Source organism: Pseudorasbora parva, chromosome 8 (assembly GCF_024679245.1).
Source record: "Pseudorasbora parva isolate DD20220531a chromosome 8, ASM2467924v1, whole genome shotgun sequence".
Taxonomy (NCBI): Eukaryota; Metazoa; Chordata; class Actinopteri; order Cypriniformes; family Gobionidae; genus Pseudorasbora; species Pseudorasbora parva.
Genome location: NC_090179.1, coordinates 39202812 through 39227187, shown reverse-complemented (window position 1 = coordinate 39227187; position 24376 = coordinate 39202812). Strand labels below are relative to the sequence as shown.

The 24376-nt window shown below is 41.1% G+C and overlaps 2 protein-coding genes across 8 annotated transcripts in view; one reads left to right on the top strand and one right to left on the bottom strand.

Moving 5' to 3' along the window:
• The window catches only part of auts2b (activator of transcription and developmental regulator AUTS2 b), a 33728-nt gene extending 31619 nt beyond the window's left edge, over positions 1–2109 (top strand). For all 6 annotated transcript variants that reach the window (XM_067451203.1, XM_067451204.1, XM_067451206.1 and 3 more), the window contains one exon: positions 862–2109. In XM_067451203.1, coding sequence (XP_067307304.1) covers positions 862–1972 — 1111 coding nt within the window. In that variant the 3' untranslated portion in view covers positions 1973–2109. The remainder of the gene's footprint in view (positions 1–861) is intronic.
• On the bottom strand, positions 2089–24254 carry zgc:112083 (uncharacterized protein LOC550461 homolog). 2 transcript variants are annotated; one of them, XM_067451209.1, is made up of 10 exons: positions 23946–24254; positions 23539–23695; positions 8482–8708; positions 8287–8398; positions 8056–8208; positions 7854–7928; positions 6238–6358; positions 6006–6144; positions 4478–4602; positions 2089–3012 (listed from the first exon to the last, which is right to left on the bottom strand). In XM_067451209.1, the coding sequence occupies exons 2-10, from the start codon at positions 23687–23689 to the stop codon at positions 2604–2606; spliced, it is 1512 nt and encodes a 503-aa protein (XP_067307310.1). In that variant the 5' UTR covers positions 23690–23695; positions 23946–24254; the 3' UTR covers positions 2089–2603. The 2 variants fall into 2 exon arrangements, with proteins under 2 accessions (XP_067307310.1, XP_067307309.1); XM_067451208.1 differs by having other exon boundaries at positions 4478–4605; positions 23946–24252.
• Positions 24255–24376: the final 122 nt, after the last annotated feature.

Sequence of the window (24376 nt, the reverse complement as noted above, 5' to 3'; positions counted from 1 at the left end):
CGAGACACCAGCACCCGCCATTAAAAAAAAAAAGTCTACACAAACAGATTATACCTTATATCAGGGCTATTCAAATCTTACCCTGGAGGGCCAATGCGGTGCAGATTTTAGCTCCATGCTAATCATTGTCTTCAGGATCCTTATTGGCCCTCCAGGGCAAGATTTGAATAGCCCTGCCCTATATATATTTACTCAAGAAACTAACTCTACGAACATGAGAAACAAGAGAAAATCCATTGGACATTAACCACGTGGCAAACGCTAATACCTTTTCATGTACTGTCTTCTTTCTTTGTAAAATAGTTCTTTTAACTAATAATACATATTAGACATGTCTGTTAAACCAATCATAAACTAATGAAGATGGAGAAAGTGAGAGCTGTGTGCTCAGACTTTGGCATTCTCAGCGCAGTCAAAATAAAGTTCCCCTGTGCCCTTAAATTAAGTCACAACAACAAGTGCAGCTTACGTCACATCAATGTTCCTACTGGCAGTGCGAATGCAACCAGGAATGAATCCTAGGGGAACTTTTAGTTCTCAGAAAATCACCCTGGCGGTTAGCTCCCTAGAACTAATAGATGTGAAAACAGGGACTAACTGCCTAAGCCATGGGTGCCTAATCCTGCTCCCAAAGGGCCACTGTCTAGTTTCAAGACCAATAAAACAGACTTAAACCAACTCATCAAGGTCTTAATGACTACAATAAACTTCCAGGCTGGTGTGTTTGAGGCATGTTGGAGCTAAACTCAGTACATTGACCCTTCAGGAGCAGGATTGGAAACCCTTGGTTCAAGAGTTTAGAGTAAACCCCCTGATCAAGAGTTCTTGCTTACCTCAAATCTTTTATTTCAATCTTTGCAGGGAGCCAAAAGAGAAATCGAATGGAAGGCATTTGTCCCCCATCAGAAACAGTGCACTTGACAACAAACCATCAACAGAGTCCTGCAAAGGTTCCTCTCCAGATGAGGCCGAGGGGGAGGAGCGAGCAAGGGAAAAAACACAAGCCCAAGAACTCCCGCAACAGACCCGAGAAACTGAGGAGCAGAAACACAAAGAGATCCAAAGTGACAAAAGAGAAGAGGATGTCAAGAGCGAGCAGAAGCCCACTGAGGACAAGCAAGCAGGAAAGGAGAGTTCATCACCCAAGCAACAGAGAGAGGATCTCAAGCGGTCAAATAGTGATATCCAACCCTGGGAGCCAGCTGAGAAGAAAATTAGAGTGGAGTATGAACCCCCCTATGCTAAGAGCAGCAAGGTGAGGGTCAAGGAGGAGAAGAGAGACGACCAGGACCATGACGTTACAACTCACCAGAAGGTCATGGAAAAACCATGGCAGGGTCCCAGAGGCCCTGCTATAAACCTTTCGCCTCTTTCTAGTCATCATTTGCCGATAGGAATCCCAGCGGGCCACCCTGGTCTCGACAGGGCTAGGCTGATCTCACCTTTTCTGGGAATGAGTCCATTACATGGAGCCGAAAGGCTGCCTTACTCGCCTCAGCATTGGGAATCAATGCGAAATGTTTACCGGGGTTTAGAACTTCCTCGTAGAGACTCTTTGGGCAAAGACCTTTTAATGAGAAACGACCATCTGCATCGCACCATGATGGGACACCCTGCTTACACACGAGAGCCGTTTCTGCAGGCCATGGCCCTGGAGCAAAGGAATCAGATGGAAGAGCGTCAGCGCATGAACTTCCTGAGGGAGGAGAGCGAGCGGGGTCGGATACTGGCCATGCATCATGCTGCAATGGACCCTCACCTTCCGCCTCCAGGACTCCTCACGGCAGCTTACCCAAACACGGGGATCCCACATTACAGTTCACTCAGTAGGACTCTACCTGCAGCATATGTACACACCCAACCGCACCCACTCTTCCCAATGCTGCTGACAAGACCAGGGTCTCCGAGACGGATGACGCCTCTTATGGACAGACATGTTTCGCATCCACACAGAGACTCTGAGACTCGGTGAGCTGGACCGTATCTGGAACTGACAGACTCGTGTATATCAAGCACTTCATGCGAAAAAGTGTAGTCATGGAATGTACAGTGGCGGAAAGTTATGAAATGAATTTGTCAAAGATAATATTAAAGATTTTTCTGAGAAAATCAGTTTTACTTACTCTTTTCAAATGTTGACAATATATTTGAAACCAAAGGGCTTGTAAAAAAATACACAACTATGTACAACTGTAGCAAACAATACAGCACAATATACAACATTTTCAACACAAATAAATTAGATGTTAGCTATTTATGCCTAAAACTCACCCTATTGTTCCTGGAAATGTACGTATATGGGTATATATATATATAAAAAAAGCTTTTAAAACAGATAAAAAATGTCAATTTTATGTAAAACTAAAATTGGAAAACAGTGCACTGCATGGCGTTTGCAGACCCAAAAAAATAAAAATAAAATTAGACACCTGAGATAATTTAAAAACCTTAACCAGAACCCTAGTCAAATTCTGAACAATCGATAATGTTATACATCATCCTCTGAACTGTGCATATATATTAGTTTAGTTTATAAAAACATTGATCTAATGGAGGTCTAACGGGTTATGTATTCTTACATGGGTTATTTGATAGGCAGGAGACTACACCACGTCCATCCCTAGACCTCTAGCCACTGCAGCTAGAGCTCGGACAGCCCCTGACGGCTCACCAGGCTGGGACACTTCCTCCGGCTCCCCAATCACCTCAGTCACCGTGTTCAACACACAATACACAGACGTCTCGTCGCCTTTAAATGCACTGCTGTCGGCCCCCTCTAAGAGCTCTGAGGTGGAGGAAGACGAGGAAGGAGAAGAGGGCGATGAAGAGTTTTGGGGAGTGCTGTTGCCACTGTCAGGATGCATCAAGGGCTCCTTGGAGTGACCGGTTGAACCAGAGACCTTGCGAGGGGTGCGCTTTTCAGCCATGTTCTTGATCAACTCCTCCGTGACCTCAACAGTCTCATAGCGCACCATATTTAGCCGCAGATACCCATCCTCATCCTTCTTGTACCTGATAAAGAGACATCTGTTAGTAGTGCTGGTGAAATGATGCTTTGTGAAGCACCAAGGCTTTTCCCTTTACTGCATTGTAAAATGGTTCATTACTCAAAGCTTTTCAACAGTGCACACTAGCGACATCATGTGGTCAAAAGGAGGAAAAGCTGTGTTAGCATCCCAGACGAGACGACTGAATGTTTTGATCGTTTCATATAATATAAAATTGTGCTACAAAATGAAATGGGACGTGGCAGTTCAAATGTAGCAGTTTTTATGAATCTGCTTCGACCAACACATGCAGCCTTATTCATGTAAGCTTTTGCCCTAGTCCTAAACCTATGAGTTCATAGGCAAGGCTCGTGTAAGTATACATGATCAAAATAAATGAATATTGTTAAAGGGTTAGTTTACCCAAAAATGAAAATTCTGTCATTAATTCCTCACCCTCATGTCGTTCGACACCCGTAAGACCTCCGTTCATCTTCAGAACACAAATGAAGATATTTGTGTTGAAATCTGATGGCTCAGAAAGGCCTTCATTGACACCAATGTCATTTCCTCTCTTAAGACCCATAAAGGCACTAAAGACGGCGTTACAAAGCCCATCTCACTACAGCGGCTCTACAATCATTTTATGAAGCGACGAGAATAGTTTTTGTGCACAAAAAAAATTTCAAAACACCGCTTCCTGAAGCCTTGGAGCGTTATGAATCAGCGTATAGATTCATGATTCAGATCGTGTGTCCGCCAAACTGCTGAAATCATGTGACTTTGGCGATCTGAACCGCTGATTCATAACGGTTCGAAGCGTCACAAAGCAGTGTTTTGAAATTGGCCATCACTATAAGTTGTTATTTAGTTTTAGTTTTTTGCGCACAAATACTATTCTCGTCGCCTCATAAAATGATTGTAGAGCCGCTGTAGTGAGATGGGCTTTGTAACGCCGTCTTTAGTGCCTTTATGGGTCTTGAGAGAGGAAATGACATTGGTGTCAATGAAGGCCTTTCTGAGCCATCGGATTTCAACACAAATATCTTCATTTGTGTTCTGAAGATGAACGGAGGTCTTACGGGTGTTGAACGACATGAGGGTGAGGAATTAATGACAATTTTCATTTTTGGGTGAACTTACCCTTTAATGAATGGTCAGTTGAAGTGCTTGTGAAATGGGGATTAATACATATGGAACATGCACAACACTACATGTCACTCTTAATACTCATTCATTTTATGAATTATTATCAAAGAAGCAAATGAATCTTAAAACCTGCACAAGGGGTTCATGCTGTTTTTAAGAATACAATCATGTGGTTGTGTGCAAAAACATCTATGTACGTCAAAGATCACATGGTGTTTTTGTTTTTTTCAATACATGCTTCAAAGCCTCGGTGCTGAACGTCAAATCACTAATTGATAGCACATGAAGAAAAATAAAAGCAACTAATTACAAAAAGATATTATGCATTGCTTTTAACATACCTAAACCGGGAGTGTCCAGATGGCCATTTGAGTTGATGCTTCTTTCGGAGGTGGAGGGTGAGAGTGTAACACCAAGAGAAGGTCTTGTCGCAGAGGTGGCACTTATACCTCGGAACCATGTTGTCCTGCTGCAGACAGTTATCATACATGTTATTACATGTCATCACTAAATAACCTTTGATTTTTAAAGGGGTACTTCAGCGCTGGGAAGATGAATCTGTATTTAAACTGGGTCATTAATGTAGTAGAAATGTGAAATTATTTTTTAATTTGGTGCTTTCTAGACTGAGAAAAGACAGAAAATGTATTTTTGTCTCATGGGGATGAAAGACTACAATTCCCAGAATGCTTCGCTGCCCTGTGAGGCCATTCACAAAGCCACCGCTACTGGATTACAGAGACTGAGTTCCTACAATTAAATACTGAACGTGTCTGTTCAATATAACGATCGAGTTGCCGCGTGAGTCTCACAGCAGACTCAGATTAGGAGTCAGATTACATTTAACGTCATAAATGAGTTGATGAGCTCTCGTGATGAGAGCTGAGGTAATCGCGACCACATTCGCGGCATACATTCACAACGCGTTTTCAGTTCATGCCTTTGGAAGCTTAACTTTCATAGAAATTAATTTGAGAAGTTAAAACACTTACATTGCTTAGCATCCGTTTAAATTAATGCCTGTAGCTGAGCTGTGCTGTAAGTGTGATCTCCATTCCCCATGCACGAGTTGAAAACATGCGGAAATGGCTCCCTCTGCTGGCTGTAGTCTTTAGCCTCCGGGCAATCATTCCTCTCGTGACGCAAATATCGTCAATTTGAGTCTTGAGAGGAATTTTTCCAGAAATAAAATGCATAAATCTCTCGTCTCAGGGGGATATAAGAGGGGGGAGTACGATCATTTGAATATACTCCAGGGTTTCTACTGATACAAAGCCATATGCTAATCGCTGAAGTAACCCTTTAAGTTACACTTAAAATAGAAGTTGATCTCTATTGACAACAGCTGTGTATATGTACATGGTGATTTAAACTAGTTTAACACAATAGCAATAAATAAAAAACTAATAAAGATAAGCAAATAACAGATAAAGCACAAATGTAAAGCTTATCTGTTAAAGCAGAAATAGTGTTATTACTTCATCAGTATTATTAATTATTAATCAGTAAAAATATGTTTATTATTTGAGCTGTACAAGTGCAAAAACTTGAAAACAGATTATATGCAGTGATCATTTCTTGTGGCTACAATAAAACTGTCAGAAATATTTTCAGTAGTAACCAACATTTCAACTCAGAGCATCCTTTTAAAGATAGTTCACCCAAAAATATAAATTCTGTATGAAACAGTTGAAGGGTTACCCCCATCAAATCATTATTCCAAATATCTTATTTTGTGTTCAGCAGAACAAAGAAACTCATACAGGTTTGGAACAACATGTGGGTGAGTAAATGACAGAATTTTCATTTCTGGGTGAACTGTCCCTTTAAATCTGAAACATGAGATTACAGCTCCCTCTGCTGGCTGACCTCATGCACTCGTTTATAGTGCTGGTTCATGGTGTGAGCCATGCGTGAAGAGTATCCACAGCCCTCTACTGTGCAGTGGTACGCTGCTCCCTCATTGTGTGTTTCCATGTGTCTCCGCAGATCATGCTGGTTCTTGAAGCTAAAAGTAAGGAGACAAACCATTAAATATTAGCAATATATTCTTCGGGACTACTTCAGCGTGTGTGGATAGTGTGTATACGCTCTCAGCCACCTGCTCTCACAGAAGTCACATGGGAAGGGCCTCTCATCACAGTGACGAAACTTGATATGGATCTTCAATGTGGAAAGGGACGTGCATGTCATGTCACAGAGAGGACATTTTATATGATTCACTGAAAGAAAAAGAACAATAGATCTAAAATGTTTTATATAGGTTTAATGACACTGACCGTCATGGATGAGAGTAAACCTTCCTAGCTGGATGGTGACAATATTGTCTTCTGCTTTATAGCTCAATACAGTTAGTATCATATTTCACTAAACACTAAACTTCAATCAACACTGAACTAATGACAGTATTGATTTTTTTAGAGGAGCTATAAGGGCTGCACAACTAATCAAATGTATAATTACAGATTCCACAATTACGTAATCGTTCAAAGGCACAATTACAAGATAAAAGGCCACTTACAATATTGTGCATGCTTAAGATGTATTATTTTCTTGATTTCTGACCAATAATCATAAGCTGAAAATTATTTCCATTGTTAGCTGATATTAAAATACCATACTATTTTGTCTAAATAAATAAGAAATAGAACATTAAAAAACTAAAATCTATTATTTTAAATGCTAAAAGTGGATTCAGGCTTTGCAACATAATGGATGGTATGAAAATTTACCCTGAGATTTTAGTGTTATTTATTAAAGGTCCAATATGTAATTTCCGCTGCTAGAGGTCACTTATTACAAACAAAGGCGTAGCTTGATGACGGCTTGATTTTGCGGAATCATGGGAGTTGTTGTCTTCACCTCTACAGCCGGTGGAAAAGAATCCGACAGGATTCGGGCAGAAATCATGTTCATGGATGAGCGAATGTATTAAAGATTTATTAGCGTTACTGTAGTATGAAGCAGGGTGGGGCTGAAAGCTGTTAGAGCGGAACGAGGCCGCTGGAGCGATTGATAATAAGACGAGCGACACGCCTCCAGCGGAGCTTTTATTATGCCACAGACGAGTGCTTCTGCTTCTTCTGCTCATGTGTATGTGGGGTAACAGCGCTGTTTTATCATGTTACATTTGTTACATGTTTGTTATAATACTACTCTGTGCGTTCGCTCCGCAGCTACTTTGAGACACTTGTTCACACTGCAGTGAGCTAGATTGATATTAGGCATGGTAAAGCATGGTACTCGCGGTAAAACAAGAAAACCAGAATTAAACTATTAGACTAACTGTGTTGAGCAACGATTAGCTTTTGTTGATGAATGTTTCCAAACAGTTGCTCGCCTGTCTAACAAAACACATATATATATATATATATATATATATATTATATAATATATTAAAGCCTCTTTGGTGTTTCCATGTATTCTACAAAATAAAAAACACAGACACGGTCCATGTCCTCGTTAAAATGACTTATTTCTCTGGATTTAAACATTCTTGAAAACATTTAATCCAAAGTAATTACATATTGTGCCTTTAAATTATTAGTGTTTTTAAAGTGATTGTTACATGACAGTAATGGTAAGCTAAATTAAAAATTGTGGAAATGAGCATGCACAATTTCATATTCAATAAATTTAAATCTGTAATATCAGAATTCATTGATACCATATGTTGTGCATCCCTACCTCTAATGCAAGTTTAAAAAACGAACTCACCATGCTGACGAACATGATCTCTCAGCAGCCTCTCATTGGCAAATGCTTTGTCACAATGTCCACATGTCAGAGAATCTGCAATGAAATGTATTTATGGACCAACTACAGCCAGCAGACCAGTATTATAGGAACTGAAGACTATTAATGGGAAGAGTTTTTATATTGTCAGCGACTGAAGAGGAACGATGTGAAATAAACAGACCTTCCGGTTCGGCTTGCCTCTGAATATGGTCAAAGAACTTGGTATTACTAGAGAACATACAGCCGCAGGTGGGGCAAGCGACCAGCCGCTCCTGCGTATGACTGCGCAGATGTTCCCGCAGACGGTACTTGATTTTAAAGAAAGCATCACAGCCTGCAAAAAGAGCAAAAATGTTTCACACAGACAAATGGATTATAATCAGTGGTTTGCAGACATGCAGAAAGCGCCTACCTGACCAGCTGCAGAAGAGGGCCTGCTGTCGATCAGGAAGAGGCTGAAGCTCAGTGCAGTGTGCATGCATGTCAACATGACGGTAGAACCATTCTGGATTATTAAATGAACTCTGACGACACAAAAACAAAATTACATAAGCTCTTTATATAATGGCTATATTAAAGTAAAACCGAAGTGACACTCAATACTAACATCACAGTGCTGCCACTGACAGACAAACCCCTCGGAGACATCCGGGACTAGGCTGCTGCTGTGGAGATCTTGAGTGCAACTAGCCAGTTCGGGGTGGGATTCAAGAAGCCGAGTCCCGATGCATTTCAGCTTGCTGTGGAAGATGTGGAAATGGGCATGAGCGACGAGCTCACTTTGGCTTCCCATCGCCAGGAACTCACAGCCCCTCCATAGGCACGGGTAATCCTCTATAAACAAGACAATGTCAAACCTTGAAGGTTTAGTTCACCCAAAAATTAAAATTCTATCATTAATTATTCACCCTCATGTCGTTCCAAACCCGTAAGACCTCCGTTCATCTTCGGAACACAAATCAAGATATTTTTGATGAAACCCGAGAGGTTTTTGAACCACACATACCCCCTTTCCACCAAGGCAGTGCTGTTTCTGGCTCGGAGCAAGAGTCTAGTTTTAAATCGGTTCTCTTTCCACAGCCAAAGCACCAGCTCCGATTCAGGAAAAGTGGTTCTTAAGTAGCACCAAAACATTGCTGGTCTAGAAGTAAGATCGGTTGCATCAGGGGCAGTGAGCGGGGTTACCGTAACCAACAAGACGAACACAAACTTGTGAACGCCATTTTTTAATTATCAGCTAATTGAGCTAATAGCCGATGCATCTCGAACCAGAGTCCTGCACGGGTCCATTTGCACCAGATCCGACCCATGAAAATATCAAAATTAAACCCGCACCCGCCCAGACCCATTAATATTAGGCCCTTTACCCGATCTGTGATCAATCACACATGCTAAAATCATTCCAATTAAAATGCTTTATTTTTTTATCTTGCACCTCTATCAACATCACAACAGCGTCATGAATGGGCTAAATAAAATAAAAGGGTTAAAGTGTCTTTAAAGACTCTTGTCAACAATTTTATACACTCCACTCACCAACTTTCCTTTTACTTCATCCATAGCTACTCCTGCAACGCTCGCTCCAACTGGGCTACGAGAGGCATCAACAAAAGTTGCACTGTCGTAGTGGTGGTGACGTAATGGGTCAAATGGCATATCGTTGTCGCGTACGTGTAATGGTTACAAGGTTATTATAGTTTTGCTTTTTGAAATTAGTTTTTATTTTATTATCGTTTTCAATTTTGCTACAAATTTCAGTTTAGTTTTAGTTAGTGTGTTGCCATTAAGGCAAAATGTTAAGGACTTTTATTTTGATATGATGTAGATCTGGAGTTCGGGGTTAAAGGTTATTTCCTGTAAGAAAAGAAGGAAGTTGACAGTATGCGTGTACATGCAATCCATCTGTTGTTAGCGCTAGAAGCAATGTCGTAAGTACTAAATTCATTATGTTAATAAGTTGATGTTACAATAATGTTTAAAAGAAAAGACCAAACATAGTTACAGTGTTTATATACATGCAGATATGGATATATTTCATTAGACAAGATTTGTTAAAACATTCAAACTTTTTTCCTTTGTTACAGTTTTCACTCTGTCATGTAAGATGATGTTGAAAGCCACAGTAAACAGCAAGAAATCGCTCACTACGACTTTTCGTCATTTTGTATCAGAGTTAGCTGGCTGTATAGCTGCAGTTGCTATACTGCAGTGAGGACAGCACAGTGAAAAGACACTGAGTTAGTGTTGAACATCGTGACAAGATGGAAGGGAAACGTACTAAGTCTTCTGTAGCTGGTGGAAGTTCTCACTCGTCTGTGTCATCAAGCACTGCAGTTATCCGTGCACGGGCTAAAGCAGCAGCTGCTAAAGTACGCGCTGAATATGCAGAAAGAGAGGCTAAAGCAAAAATAGAAAAGGCAGCTAAAGAAGCTGAATCACAGTTGGAGAAAGTAAAAAGAGAGACTGAGCTTGAAACACTCGCGATGTGTCGTGAAGCGGCGGCTGCCGAAGCTGAAGCAGCCGTTTGGGAATCGGCTGATACAATTGCGAAGTGTATTCTGTTGGACGAAACGAGTGCTTCAGGAGAAGATAAAATGGAACGGACAAGCGAATACGTCCAAGCGCATTTTGACCTGACTAGCTCCGCAAGGCGGGCGCTTACTGAGGATTGCGCTCAGACTTTTCAGCCTGTTGCGGATGGCGTTCTTAATTTCAGTCCGAATAACCCCTTCTCTCCATACCGGCAGGACCATGTTCCTTCACATGAAGTACGTCAGGATAATATCATAGGAAATGTGAATTTATTGGAGGACGGTCTAGACGGCGCTTATGTTCCACCGGCAGTCAAACTGTCATATGGTAAGACTTTAACAGACAGAGAGGATCCTCAAGTTGATTCGAAGAAGTTTCATACTAACTTGAATATTTCTGCTCCGTGCTATTACCCCCAACTAAAACCAGACCAGTGCGTGTCTGCTACTGAACATCTTGCGCAATATTTAGCTCGACGTGACCTGGTGAGCGCAAGCTTGTATGAATTTGACGACAAACCGGAGAATTATCGCGCTTGGCAGTCTTCATATAAAAATGCCACACAAGGGCTGGCTCTCACTGCGACTGAGGAGTTAGACTTAATGACTCGATGGCTTGGCAAAGAATCCAGCAACCAAGTGAAGCGCCTGCGTTCAGTGCATGTAGCGAGTCCAGACATAGCACTCAGAAAAGCCTGGGAACGTCTTCAGGAATGCTACGCAGCACCAGAGGTGGTGGAAAAAGCCCTCTTCATGCGACTCGATAAGTTCCCTAAGGTTTCGGCGAAAGAAAATGGGAAGTTAAGGGAGTTAGCAGATCTGCTGATGGAAGTGCAGTGTGCTAAGGAAGACGGCTACTCTCCAGGTTTGTCCTACCTGGATACTGCTCGAGGCATTGAACCTATAGTAACCAAACTGCCTTATGGACTTCAAGAAAAATGGATCTCTGCGGGTTCAAGGTTTAAAGAAGAAAATGGAGGACGGTTTCCCCCATTTGAGTTCTTTACCAGAGTCATCTGCTATGAGGCTAAGAAAAGGAATGATCCAAGTTTCGTCTATTCAAATGCTAGTGGATCTTCTGTAAAGGTTGAAAGTCCCTATCTCAAAAGCACCAAGAACCCCATTGCAGTTCATAAGACCAATGTCTCCCCAGCAGAGTCAAGCACTTCCATTGATCCAAATAAGAGCTGCCCTATACATGCAAAGCCACATCCATTGAAGAAGTGCAAAGCCTTTAGAGCCAAAGACCTTCAAGTCAGGAAAGCTTTTCTGAAAGAGAGAGGATTCTGCTTTAAATGCTGTGGCTCAAATAGTCATGTGGCGAAGGACTGCACTGTAGTAGTGAAATGTTCCGAGTGTGACAGCACCAATCATGTCTCAGCAATGCATCCGGGCCCTCCATCACAGTCCACGGCTCCTGTAATTTCGTCAATGAATGGCGGGGAGGGAGAAGAGGGCAATGACAGTAGGGAAGTCATCATCTCAAGCTGTACTGAAGTATGTGGGGCAGAACAAGTTGGGAGGTCATGCTCCAAGATATGCCTAGCAAAGGTGTATCACAAGCGCTGTCCAGATAAAGCCATCAAGGCATACATCGTTTTAGATGACCAAAGCAACCGGTCATTGGCAACGTCCAGTTTCTTCGATCTTTTCAACATTCAGAGTAAGCCATATCCTTACTTACTGAGAACGTGTTCCGGCACGGGGGAAACATTTGGCAGAAAGGCTGAAGATTTTGTGGTCAAAGCACTTGATGGGAAAGTGACAATCCCTCTTCCCCCACTTATTGAATGTAATGACTTACCTGACAACCGGGCTGAAATTCCCACGCCGAATGCTGCTCTTCATCAACCTCACCTCGTCAAAGTAGCAGAACACATACCTAAGTTGGACCCCACTGCAGAGATCCTGCTGCTGCTGGGTAGAGACGTAATTAGAGTGCACAAGGTAAGGGAACAGGTGAATGGCCCTCCCAACGCCCCTTTTGCTCAACGTCTTGACCTAGGTTGGGTGTTGGTTGGTGAGGTCTGCCTTGGAAATTCGCACAAGCCAAATGTCAGCACGTACAGGACGGTAGTGCTTGATCGTCAACGGCCTTCGCTCCTCCAACCGTGCACAAGCTTTATGCATGTCAGTGATGAACTTCACAGCAAAGAGCCCAGGAAGAGTGTTTTGGGGCTTAACAGAGCTAAAGAAGACAAGCTGGGTAAAAATGTATTCGATCGCACTGAACAGGACAACAAGCTTGCACCATCAATTGAGGATGAGACTTTCTTGAACATAATGGACAAAGAAGTCTACAGAAATGATTCAAACAGTTGGGTCGCTCCACTACCGTTCAAGCAGCTTAGAGAACGGTTGCCTAACAACCGCAGCCAAGCACTCAAACGATTTGAATCACTTCAGCGCAACTTGAGAAGAAAGCCGGAGATGCAAAAGCAATATGTGGCATTCATGGGTAAACTACTGGAAAATGATCATGCTGAGTTGGCACCAGGACTAAAGGAAGATGAAGAGTGTTGGTACTTACCAAGCTTTGCAGTATTTCACCCACAGAAGCCAGGTCAACTCAGGGTGGTGTTTGATGCGAGTGCCCAACACTCCGGAATCTCCTTAAACAATGTACTATTGACTGGGCCCGATCTTAATAACTCTCTTCTGGGAGTACTTATGCGGTTCCGAAAGGAAAAGGTAGCTGTTATGGCAGACATAAGGCAGATGTTTTACTGCTTTCTCGTAGAAGAGAAACACAGGAACTATTTGAGGTTCTTATGGTTCAAGAACAATGATGTAACAAGTGAAGTCGTAGACTACAGGATGAAAGTCCATGTGTTTGGGAACAGCCCGTCCCCAGCAGTAGCAATTTATGGGCTTAGAAGGGCTGTCAGAAACGGTGCACAAGCATATGGACAAGACACCGTTAACTTTGTCGAGCGACATTTTTATGTTGATGATGGTCTTTGTTCTGTCCCTACTGATGCTGAAGCCATTGACTTGCTGCATAGGACTCAGGCGTCACTTGCTGAGTCTAACATCAGGCTCCATAAGTTTGCATCGAATAGTCCGGCTGTTTTGGCAGCTTTCCCAAGTGAGGACTGTGTGGCAGAGGGAAGAGAGGTAGACCTCTGTGCGAAAGAGGCGGCCATCCAACGCAGCTTAGGCCTCCTGTGGGAGGTAGCTACGGATACATTCACCTTCTCTGTGTCCATTGAGGGAAAGCCGTTTACTCGTCGTGGAGTTCTCTCCATGGTGAACAGTATTTTTGATCCCTTGGGCTTTTTGGCTCCTGTTGTAATTCAAGGCAGGGCTTTTCTCCGAGAGCTGAATTCTGAGGCTTCAGAATGGGACACTCCATTACCTGAAGAGAAGTTAGGCAAGTGGAAGGCTTGGCAAAACTCACTTCAAGAGCTGAAGCACTTCCATATTTCAAGGATGTACACTGGTCTCTCGTTAACCAAGGCCGAACGGACGGAACTCTGTGTTTTCTGTGATGCCTCTACTATGGCCATTGGGGCTGTAGCCTATTTGAGGATCATCCAAGAAGACAATGTTGACATTGGATTTGTCATGGGAAAGTCTAAGCTCACTCCTCAGTCAGAGCCAACCATACCGAGACTTGAACTATGTGCTGCGGTTTTGGCTGTGGAAGTGGCCGAACTGATTCAGGATGAACTGGACTTGAAGCTAGATTCCATCAAGTTCTATACCGATAGCAGAGTGGTTCTTGGATACATTCATAACCAATCCAGACGGTTTTATGTGTATGTCCACAATCGAGTCCAGCGTATTCGACAGACCACAAATCCTGAACAGTGGCACTACGTACGCACAGGGGACAATCCGGCTGACATTGCGTCAAGGTCTGTTCCAGCATCACGTCTCACACAAACAATGTGGTTCAATGGACCTACCTTTCTGCGTAAGCTTTCCACACAACCAGAACCTATTCAGTCGTTCAGTTTAGTCTCGCCAGAATTGGATGCGGAAATTCGTCCGGATGTGAAGAGTTATGCCACACAACTACACAAAAAAGGTCTCAGCATAGAGCGATTTGGAAGGTTCTCCACCTTCAACATTCTCCAGCGAGCTGTAGCACTCTTAATTCATGTGGCAAGATCTTACAAGTACCCTAACATGATGGGCAAGTGTAGAGGATGGCATAAATGTGAGCTGCCTCGCTCTCTGGATGAGCTTTCCCAAGCCAGAGAAGTCATCATTAGAGCCGTACAGAGAAAAGCATTTGGAAAGGAATTTGAGGCTCTAGAAAGACACAAACCAATTCCTATAAACAGCTGTCTACGTCGTCTCAACCCTATTTTGCAGAATGGCCTCATCTGTATCGGGGGTCGCCTGAAAAACGCAGATGTAGAGATTGATCAAAAGAACCCTGTAATTCTCCCAAAAGACAACCATGTTTCCTTGCTGCTCGTCAGGCATCATCATAGCCTAGTAAAACATCAAGGCCGCCATTTAACAGAAGGCGCAGTGAGAGCTGCAGGACTATGGATTTTGGGTGGTAAAAGGCTCATTAACTCAACTCTTCACAAGTGCGTGACCTGTCGTAGACTCAGAGGACGGATGCAGGAGCAGTTAATGGCGGATTTGCCACCAGAGCGTCTCAAGGCCTGCCCTCCCTTCACGTATGTGGGGCTGGATGTCTTTGGTCCATGGCACATCACTACCAGACGTACAAGAGGAGTTCAGCCTGAGAGCAAGAGGTGGGCCATATTATTCTGTTGTATGAGCTCCAGGGCGGTTCACATTGAGGTGATTGCCTCAATGGACACTTCGAGCTGTATCAATGCTTTAAGGCGTTTCTTCGCCATAAGAGGACCAGCCAAACAACTACGGTCAGATTGTGGCACGAATTTCATAGGGGCCTGCAGAGAACTTGGGATGAGCGCAGACAAACCAGACACCGTTGTGCAGAGGTACCTACACCAACAAGGATGCTCCTGGGTGTTTAACCCACCACATGCTTCGCACAAGGGTGGTTCATGGGAACGTCTCATTGGAGTAGCTCGAAGGATCCTGGAGTCACTGCTTCTTGAAAATGGCACTCGTCTGACTCATGAAGTCTTGTGCACGCTGATGGCGGAGGTGACAGCAATTATGAATGCAAGGCCTCTGGTTCCAGTTTCAAATGATCCAGAGGACCCATTCATTCTCACACCATCTATGTTATTAACTATGAAAGTCGGTACTCCACCTCCTCCAGGAGACTTTATGGACAGAGACCTCTTAACCAAGCAGTGGAGACAAGTGCAAGCCTTGTCCAACATGTTCTGGCGCCGTTGGAGACAAGCGTACTTGTCAACTTTACAAGGCCGGAAGAAATGGACCAAGTCCCACCAAAATCTGCAGGAAGGAGATGTCGTCCTCCTCAAAGACAACCTAGTTGTCCGCAACAACTGGCCTATGGCAATAATCACAAAGGTTATTCCTGGAGAAGACGGGAAAGTCCGTAAGGTGGAATTGAAGACCGCGGATCAAGGACATTCAAAAAAGTACCTTAGACCAGTGACAGAACTTGTTTTGCTTCTGAGTAAAGGATGAGGTTCATATGTTTAGTTAATACATAACTTGAGGATAGTGACCTCACAGATGTCAGGCGGGGAGTGTGTTGCCATTAAGGCAAAATGTTAAGGACTTTTATTTTGATATGATGTAGATCTGGAGTTCGGGGTTAAAGGTTATTTCCTGTAAGAAAAGAAGGAAGTTGACAGTATGCGTGTACATGCAATCCATCTGTTGTTAGCGCTAGAAGCAATGTCGTAAGTACTAAATTCATTATGTTAATAAGTTGATGTTACAATAATGTTTAAAAGAAAAGACCAAACATAGTTACAGTGTTTATATACATGCAGATATGGATATATTTCATTAGACAAGATTTGTTAAAACATTCAAACTTTTTTCCTTTGTTACAGTTTTCACTCTGTCATGTAAGATGATGTTGAAAGCCACAGTAAACAGCAAGAAATCGCTCACTACAACTTTTCGTCATTTTGTATCAGAGTTAGCTGGCTGTATAGCTGCAGTTGCTATACTGCAGTGAGGACAGCACAGTTAGTTTTACAAATGGTTTTGCTAGTTTTAGTTTAGTTTTTATTTTGCAAATACATTTCTATTTAGTTTTTATTTATTTAGTTTCAGTTTTAGTTTTAGTAATTATAGTTTAGCAGAGTTACCATAATGAAGTGTAGAGACCAAATCAAGGTTTTTAATTTCAGCAAAGTTTAATGTTTGCACAGATTAGAGTTTAATCTTACTAAACATCCTTAAGTGAAATAACTTGATAAACAACTATTATTGTTTAAACCCAGGACGGTCTTACAAAACATGCATAAAGTTGAGTCTTCACCTTTGAGCAAAAAAGCTTGAGTCAAACTATGACCTATAAAAAACAACGATCTGGAGATTAAAAATTAAATAAATTATATTTTGATATTAAAAAATTATATTTGATATTTTTGACAAAGGCTAATACTCAGAGGATCTATCTTAAAGAACAAAACAAATGCAACATAAAATATAAAAGTAAAAATTATAAATTCCAGACAAACTCATTCATAACGAAGATGAAATATTGTTAAACAATTAAAAGCATATTTTAATTTCTTTAGTAGTACAATGTAGACTAGCAGTGTAAGACCACAGCTAAAGTCATCTGAATACAGCCAACACACACTGTTGTGCTCTCTGTGTGTGTGTGTGTGTGTGTGTGTGTGTGTGTGTGTGTGTGTGTGTGTGTGTGTGTGTGTGTGTGTGTGTGTGTGTGTGTGTGTGTGTGTGTGTGTGTGTGTGTGTGTGTGTGTGTGTTGAGCTATAATTGTAAAGGGGACCAATGTCCTCACTTATCTAGTAAAATATTATGATAACTGACTAGTGAGGACATTTGACTGGTCCTCACTAGTTAAAAAGGCTTATAAATCGGCCAAAACATGTTTTTATTTAAATCTATTGTTTTGCACGTTCTTGGATGGGTAGGTTTAGGGATAGGGGTTGGGTTAGGGAATATAAAATATCATTAACCTGATATAAAATCAATGGAAGTCCATGCAATGTCCTCACTTATATAGTGAAACAAACGTGTGTGTATGTGTGTCCTGGTATTTCCTACTTTGTGGGGAAATGTCTCCACACAAATAATAATATTATTAGTAGTAAATGATTATGATAACACCTTGAGCCTGTCAATATTATGCAAACATAGTAGGCTAGTACTCAGTGGTGGAAAGAGTACTGAAAAAGCATACTCAAGTAGAAGTACTGTTACTTGTCAAAAAATGTAATTTAAGTAGAGTAAAAGTACCTGTCCTAAATACTACTCAAAGTAGGAGTAAAAAGTAGCCGTTTTAAAAGTACTCAAGAGTAGTGAGTAGTGAGTATTATGCTATGAATGTTAGTCCATCTTATACCCTGCAAATTAAAAATGTAGCTACTCTTTAATGAAAGATTCTCAGTAAGAACAAAAACATGTCACCAAAAAAATATTTCAATATTTCTTTAAATATTTAGTTTTATTTTTGACTGTTAGCACTAAGAATATAGCCTTGTAATATTTTAGAAATCAACCAATAATCTGGTAACATTTATGACAACCATTCTGTAGAGGTTTTCTTGCAGTTAATTAACAAAGGTTGCAAAGCCTTGTACATTAACAATTTCACGTTAAAAAATGTATAAAAAATATTTCTTTTCAAGACGCATTCGTGCTTTAATTTCAATGGATGTTTTCTCTGTAAAAACAATAGAAATCAGAATCGAGTAACATCAACTAAATGGTTTTCACCACTGATTATTTTTGTTTGGAATTAAATAATAAACCTGATTTAAATATAAATCTGATGTTTCATAAAAGTTATTTGCTATATACATGGCCTGCAATTTTAAATCGCCATGTGAGAACACATTACATTAAAATATGCACTTCAGTAAGAAAGAAAGCAGGTTTAATGTGTTTACATGTTAAACTAAATTGACGTAAGGGACGAAGATCTAGCAGTGACCATCAGTTAATGCCTAATGCACTTTGAAGCGTGGTAAACAATCGAGCTAAATGAAGAGTTTCCAGAAGATAGCACCGGGAGCTTGTACAGCGCTAACAGAATACAGACTATTTATGCATGTATTAGAAAATGTAATATTCTGAGGTCCATTTGTAGTAATTGTTTAAGGCAATTTAACGATTGCAGTCATCATACAGTAGCCAGCACTTACCCCCTTTCATAAAGTGCGCGTGCCTCTCACTCTCACAATGGTCGCTATGGTTAATTTGACGGAAGTCACGTGCGTGACGCATGGACACGCAGGACTGATTATTTGTCTTAGCCAATCACGTTGACAGGGAAATAAATAAATAAAATGTAGCGACGGCAGGTTTAGGGAAAATAGCGCAGTAAAAGTACAGATACAGCACTTAAAATGTACTCAAGTAAAAGTAAAAGTACACTGTTTTTTAACTACTTAAAGGGGTACTTCAGCGCTGGGAAGATGAATCTGTATTTGAACTGGGTCATCAATGTAGTAGAAATGTGAAATTATTTTTGAATTTGGTGCTTTCTAGACTGAGAAAAGACAGAAAATGTATTTTTGTCTCATGGGGATGAAAGACTACAATTCCCAGAATGCTTCGCTGCCCTGTGAGGCCATTCCCAACACCACCACTACTGGATTACAGAGACGAGTTAGAGAAGACACTACAATTAAAAACCGAACGTGTCTGTTCAATATAATGAGTGAGTCACCGCGCGAGTATCACAGCACTGAGCACTAACTGCACGAGTGATGAGAGCTGAGGTAATCGCGACTACACTCGCGGCATACATTCACAACGCGAGTTCAGTCTGGCGCGTTTCAGTTCATGCCTTTACAAGCTTAACTTTCATAGAAATTAATTTGATAAGTTAAAAGACTTACATTGCAGACCATAGCTCCGTTTAAATGAGTGCCTGCGAGCTGAGTGTTATCTTCCATCCCCCATGAGCGGGTTCAAAACATGCGGAAATGGCTCCCTCTGCTGGCTGTAGTCTTTAGCCTTTGGGCAAACATTCCTCCTATGATGCAAAAATCGTCAATTTGCATCATAGGAGGAATTTTTCTAGAAATAAAATGCATAAATCTCTTGTCTCAGGGAGATATGAGGGGGGAAAGCACAATAATTTGAATATACTCCAGGGTTTCTACTGATACAAAGCCATATGCTAATCGCTGAAGTAACCCTTTAAAAAAGTAAAATTCCTGGACCTTGGGGATCGCTGGAGTGGGGTGGGGGTGGGGGGTTCAGAGGGTCTCCTTTCTGTTTGTTTTATTCTGAAGGAAACTACGAACAATGTATGTGACCCTATCTATGCAAAAATCAATAAAAAAAACCTTTAAAAAAATAATTAAAAAAAGTAAAATTCCTGAGAAAAACTACTCAATTACAGTAACGAGAGTATTTGTAATTCGTTACTTTACACCACTCCTAGTACTTGCTACTATAGTTGCTGACTTTTGCGCCTGTGTCTCTCGTCGCGAAAGAAACGGCATTCTAAAACACTGAGCTTAAGTTAAAAGAAGTTCAACGTGCATCTCATTACCTTGTGTTATTTCCTATTTCACTGCCACGGACACATTGATTCTTTGTGAACTGCCGTTTAGGACTAGCGATGTGTTGACTGTCTGCACGCGTCCGTCACAGGACAGCGGTTAATCTCCTGCTCAGATCACTTCACGCGCAGTAGCGCAATATACAGACACTCCCTCAACCGCCACAGTCAGATTTTCCACCACATTAAAGAGAGCTTATTAATAACAAAAACAATATGTATTTTTGCTAATTATTATTTTATTTCAGTTAGTTTTTTAGTCAGAGTAGTTAGTTTCGTTTAGTTTTAGTTTTTTATTTATTCAGATTTTTACATTTTATTTCAGTTTAGGAAAATGTTTTTTGACCAATAGTTTTAGTCTTAGTTTCAGTTTTCGTTTACGAAAATAACCTTGAATGGTTATATTAGGGCTGGACAATATGGCAAAAATTCATATCACGATATTTTTCTTAATTTCGGTCGATACGATATAATTCCGATATCGATATGAATTATATAAAAGCTTTAGAAAAAACTACAAAGGATGTCTGTACCTACAAACTTCTGAAAAATGTATTTGCCAAGTCTATGAATAGTCCTCCTATAAAACTATATAATTTTTTAGAAATAAAACCAGTACAAATAAATGAATGTTCCTCTTTTATTTGTATTTAGCCTTTATATGAAAAAGAAATGTGAAATCAACATCAAATAAACATAAGACTCTCACTTTATTAATATTAATATCTTTAAGTTTAAACTATAACATAGGCTGATTATATTATTCTTAATATAGATTAAACAAAAGTGCTTCAGCCAGGATTCAGCCTGACTCTCAGAATATTCTAGCGGATGGCTCTGCTTCAGGTGGTGGATCTGCTTCACAGCGTACAGTGCTCCTATGCCGCAGACGCAGTTTATTGAGCATTTTCTTTTAAGTTTTAAATTTCAGTGAAGAACAATTCATAGCCCTCTATTTTCCATTTATGTAAAACCATAGCATATATTTAATGCTGCAGTTATTTAATTAAAAATGCAGTAAAAAACGTAATACAGTGAAATATTATTCTGATCTACATCATCTGTTCACTACGTGAATATATAGTAAAGTGTCATTTATTTCTGTGATCAAAGCTGAATTTATCATAATTTCTCCAGTCTTCAGTGTCACTAATCATTCTCATATTAGGATTTGATGCTCAACAAACATTTATGATTATTATCAGTGTTGAAAACAGTTTTGTTGCTCATGATGCTCCTTCATTGCTTTCATATATTGTCGCAATCGTCTGACTGTCGTCGTCACCTTTCAGCTCATAACGATTGTTTTCCTTCAGCTGCAGCTCCAGCGCGACAGTATAAGTTTCTACGAATCCGCTTTTGGATTTTCTGAGAGCGCCCTCCTCATATTTAGATACGAATAAAATGACAGGTCATGCATAGATTATTTTTTGTCTCTGAAATTAAATCTTGATGTATTCACGTTGGTTTCTGTGTGTAGGCTACACTTGCCCGTGACTTCAAGAAGCGCGCAATCAACCGAGGTTAGATAAAGCGGTCTTTTGCATCCCTGTTAACTTGCCCGCACTCGCTCCAGGTAATGCCGCTTCGAATCCCGCTCGGAGCGGGTCGAATAGGATCGGTGAGACCCAGTAAAAGTGCGGGGGATGAAAATACACTTTATTAAAAGTGCGGGGGACACGCCGAACCACTTCCACCCCACTGAATTAACGTTAGTCTTTCTTCTCTTATCAACTATTTCTTTCTCCTTACTTGTGGAAGTTCGTTCAGTCACATTTGTGTTGCGGTCAGGGTCAGGGAAACTCTTTTTGTAGCTATAACTTGCCGCGTTGGATCTATCAGCCTACTACTGCTGAGCACTGACTGCGTTTCTGTGGTGTACGTCATCGCGCAAGTAGCCAATCATGTTCTGCTCTTTCTGACGGCTGCACCCTGAACGTCAGTCAGTGAGGAATGCTGTAATGTATTTATCGAAATATCGGAAATGTGTTTAAAAATCATATCACCGTTATTGAAAAAAATTATATCGCGATATATATTGATATTGAATTATTGTCCAGCCCTAGGTTATATAGAAATATTTCACCTATTTTTCATCCGCGCTACTACCCGCCTGCAAGTAGTTAATTATCCGCAAACATCCCCACCCATGAATTTTAGGAATGTCACAACCCCCCCGTTTTAGCCACTTTTATGCAACCCAACCTGCTGCAGGACTCTATCTCAAACATGTCTGGTGTGTTTCAGTGTTTGTGCTTCCCGCTGCCTAGCTGAGAAAAATTAGACGTATACAGTGACATAAGAACTGGCTCTGTGGTGGCTCTCTAGCCCATGGAAAGGCAAACCGGTTGTTAGAAGGCTCGTCAGTCGAACCAACTCTGAACCGGCACTAGCCCTGGCTCTGAACTAGCACCCGTTTCATTCTAGTAGAGAAGGGGTAACATGCTAGCCTGACAAGCCAGACCCACATCAAGATGTTTGGTCTGGAAACTCACCATAGACAGGGCTCAATCCGAGGGGCGGGATAAACGGTTGTCTTTCAAACTCCCTCTGCTCGTGATAGGATAGCGCTACAACCAACCAGAGCAACGAAGGTGAAACAGAGCTCCTTGATAGATTAAGCATTCACCGTATCCGGTCGGCTAAACTACGAACACATCTTTCATTTCTTTTTAAGAATGACTTCAGTGCCCTTCTTTGTTCTTTTCTCAGAGAAAAGCTTAACTCCAAGTCTTCCAGAGTCGCAGTCAAAGCTGATTCGAAAGACCGCTGTCGTTCGCCAGTTTCTGTGTTTACTAGAAGCACGCAAACGCAACTCGGCCGTCGTCATTATGGCCCCGCCCGCCGACTCTATACACGATGTGATTGGCCCGTCCAGAGTGAGGCGAATACAGCTCAGAAGGGTATTGAGAGTTCCTAGACAACACTTGCGGTCAGATTAAATTTGCTGCCGCTAGGGTGCGTCTAGATTTCTAGGCTAGTAACATGCAGCAACGTCATTGCAACTTTCAAGGTCCAGAAAGGTAGCAAAGACACTGTTAAAATAGTCAACGTGACTCCAGTGGTTCAACCTTAATGTTATGAAGCTACCAGAATACGCAAAAACAAACAAAACCAGCAACTTTATTCAACAATCTCTTCTCTTCAACATCACTCTCCTATGCTGGTCTAGTAGTAAACAGTGCAGCACTTCCAGGTTCTACGTCAGAGCGGCGGCTCACTATTGGTCAACACTTTTCACGTGTGACACTGACGCAGGAGCTGGCATTCTGACGTAGATGACGTTGCCGGCTATGGCTGGGTTCAGAAACCTGAAATCGTCTTGAATTTCATCCAAAATATCTTTGTGTATATTTGTGTTCCGAAGACGAAAGAAGATCTTACCGGGTTTGGAACGACATTAGGGTAAACTGAATTTGTCTGAATTTTCATGAACTAAGCGTTTAATAGGAGCTGTAATTTCATTTTTCATACGATTCAAATGTTGTCAAAGACACTAGCCTCATTTACTTGTATATTTATGCATGCATAATGTCCTACCTAGCTCCTCCATGGCATCTTCTTGCCCAAGATGCTCCTTCAGATGCAGAGACATGTGATCACTCAACTCCTCCATGCTTTCACTCTTGAAAGTGCATGATGCCCATTCGCATACGACCACTATTTTAGAGACATTTCTTCTTTTAGCCATTTTAACCTTGAAGAGAGCATAAAACAAGATTAATAAAATACTTCTGAATACGAAATGCATTGCATTTGGTAATGACAAGTACCATAACGTGCCTCAAGGCGCGTAAGAGCTAAGCTCAGGAGAAGTAAACAAACGTTCAACAAATTCGTAAACTAGGTTGAGTGCTTGTGGTTTACTGCGCCATACACAAGCAAATACATTTCATTACATCACCGTGACACTGTCATAAAGGTTATGAATGATTAAAATTGCTTACTCTGATGTTAATGAGTCACGGGCTGGTTTGAAGCTCAGTTGCTAGGTCAGTTTCATTAACTGGTCGAGGCTCAGAAACGCACGCACACATCCAAGCATTAATGTAGAAGGAAATTCACATAGTCTTAAAATATACTGCAAGTGGACTCTGATCTGTTAAAATGTCTCATTGTTTAGGAAAATAAATTACATAAAACTTCATGTCCAAAGAGCAGGTGAGCGGACAGACAAGAACGCGGGTAAAGTGTTTGTTTGAGAGGATGGAGAAGGTCATGACGTTGGTTTCCGTTTAACAGACAAAATAAAAGTCCCGACGAAAAAGTGAAGCTATACAATATTTTAATGCCCATGGGATAGAAAAAGAGGAAACATATATTTTGCAATTCTTTATATTATTGGAAACGTTCATAAATTAAAATTAAATGACAAAAA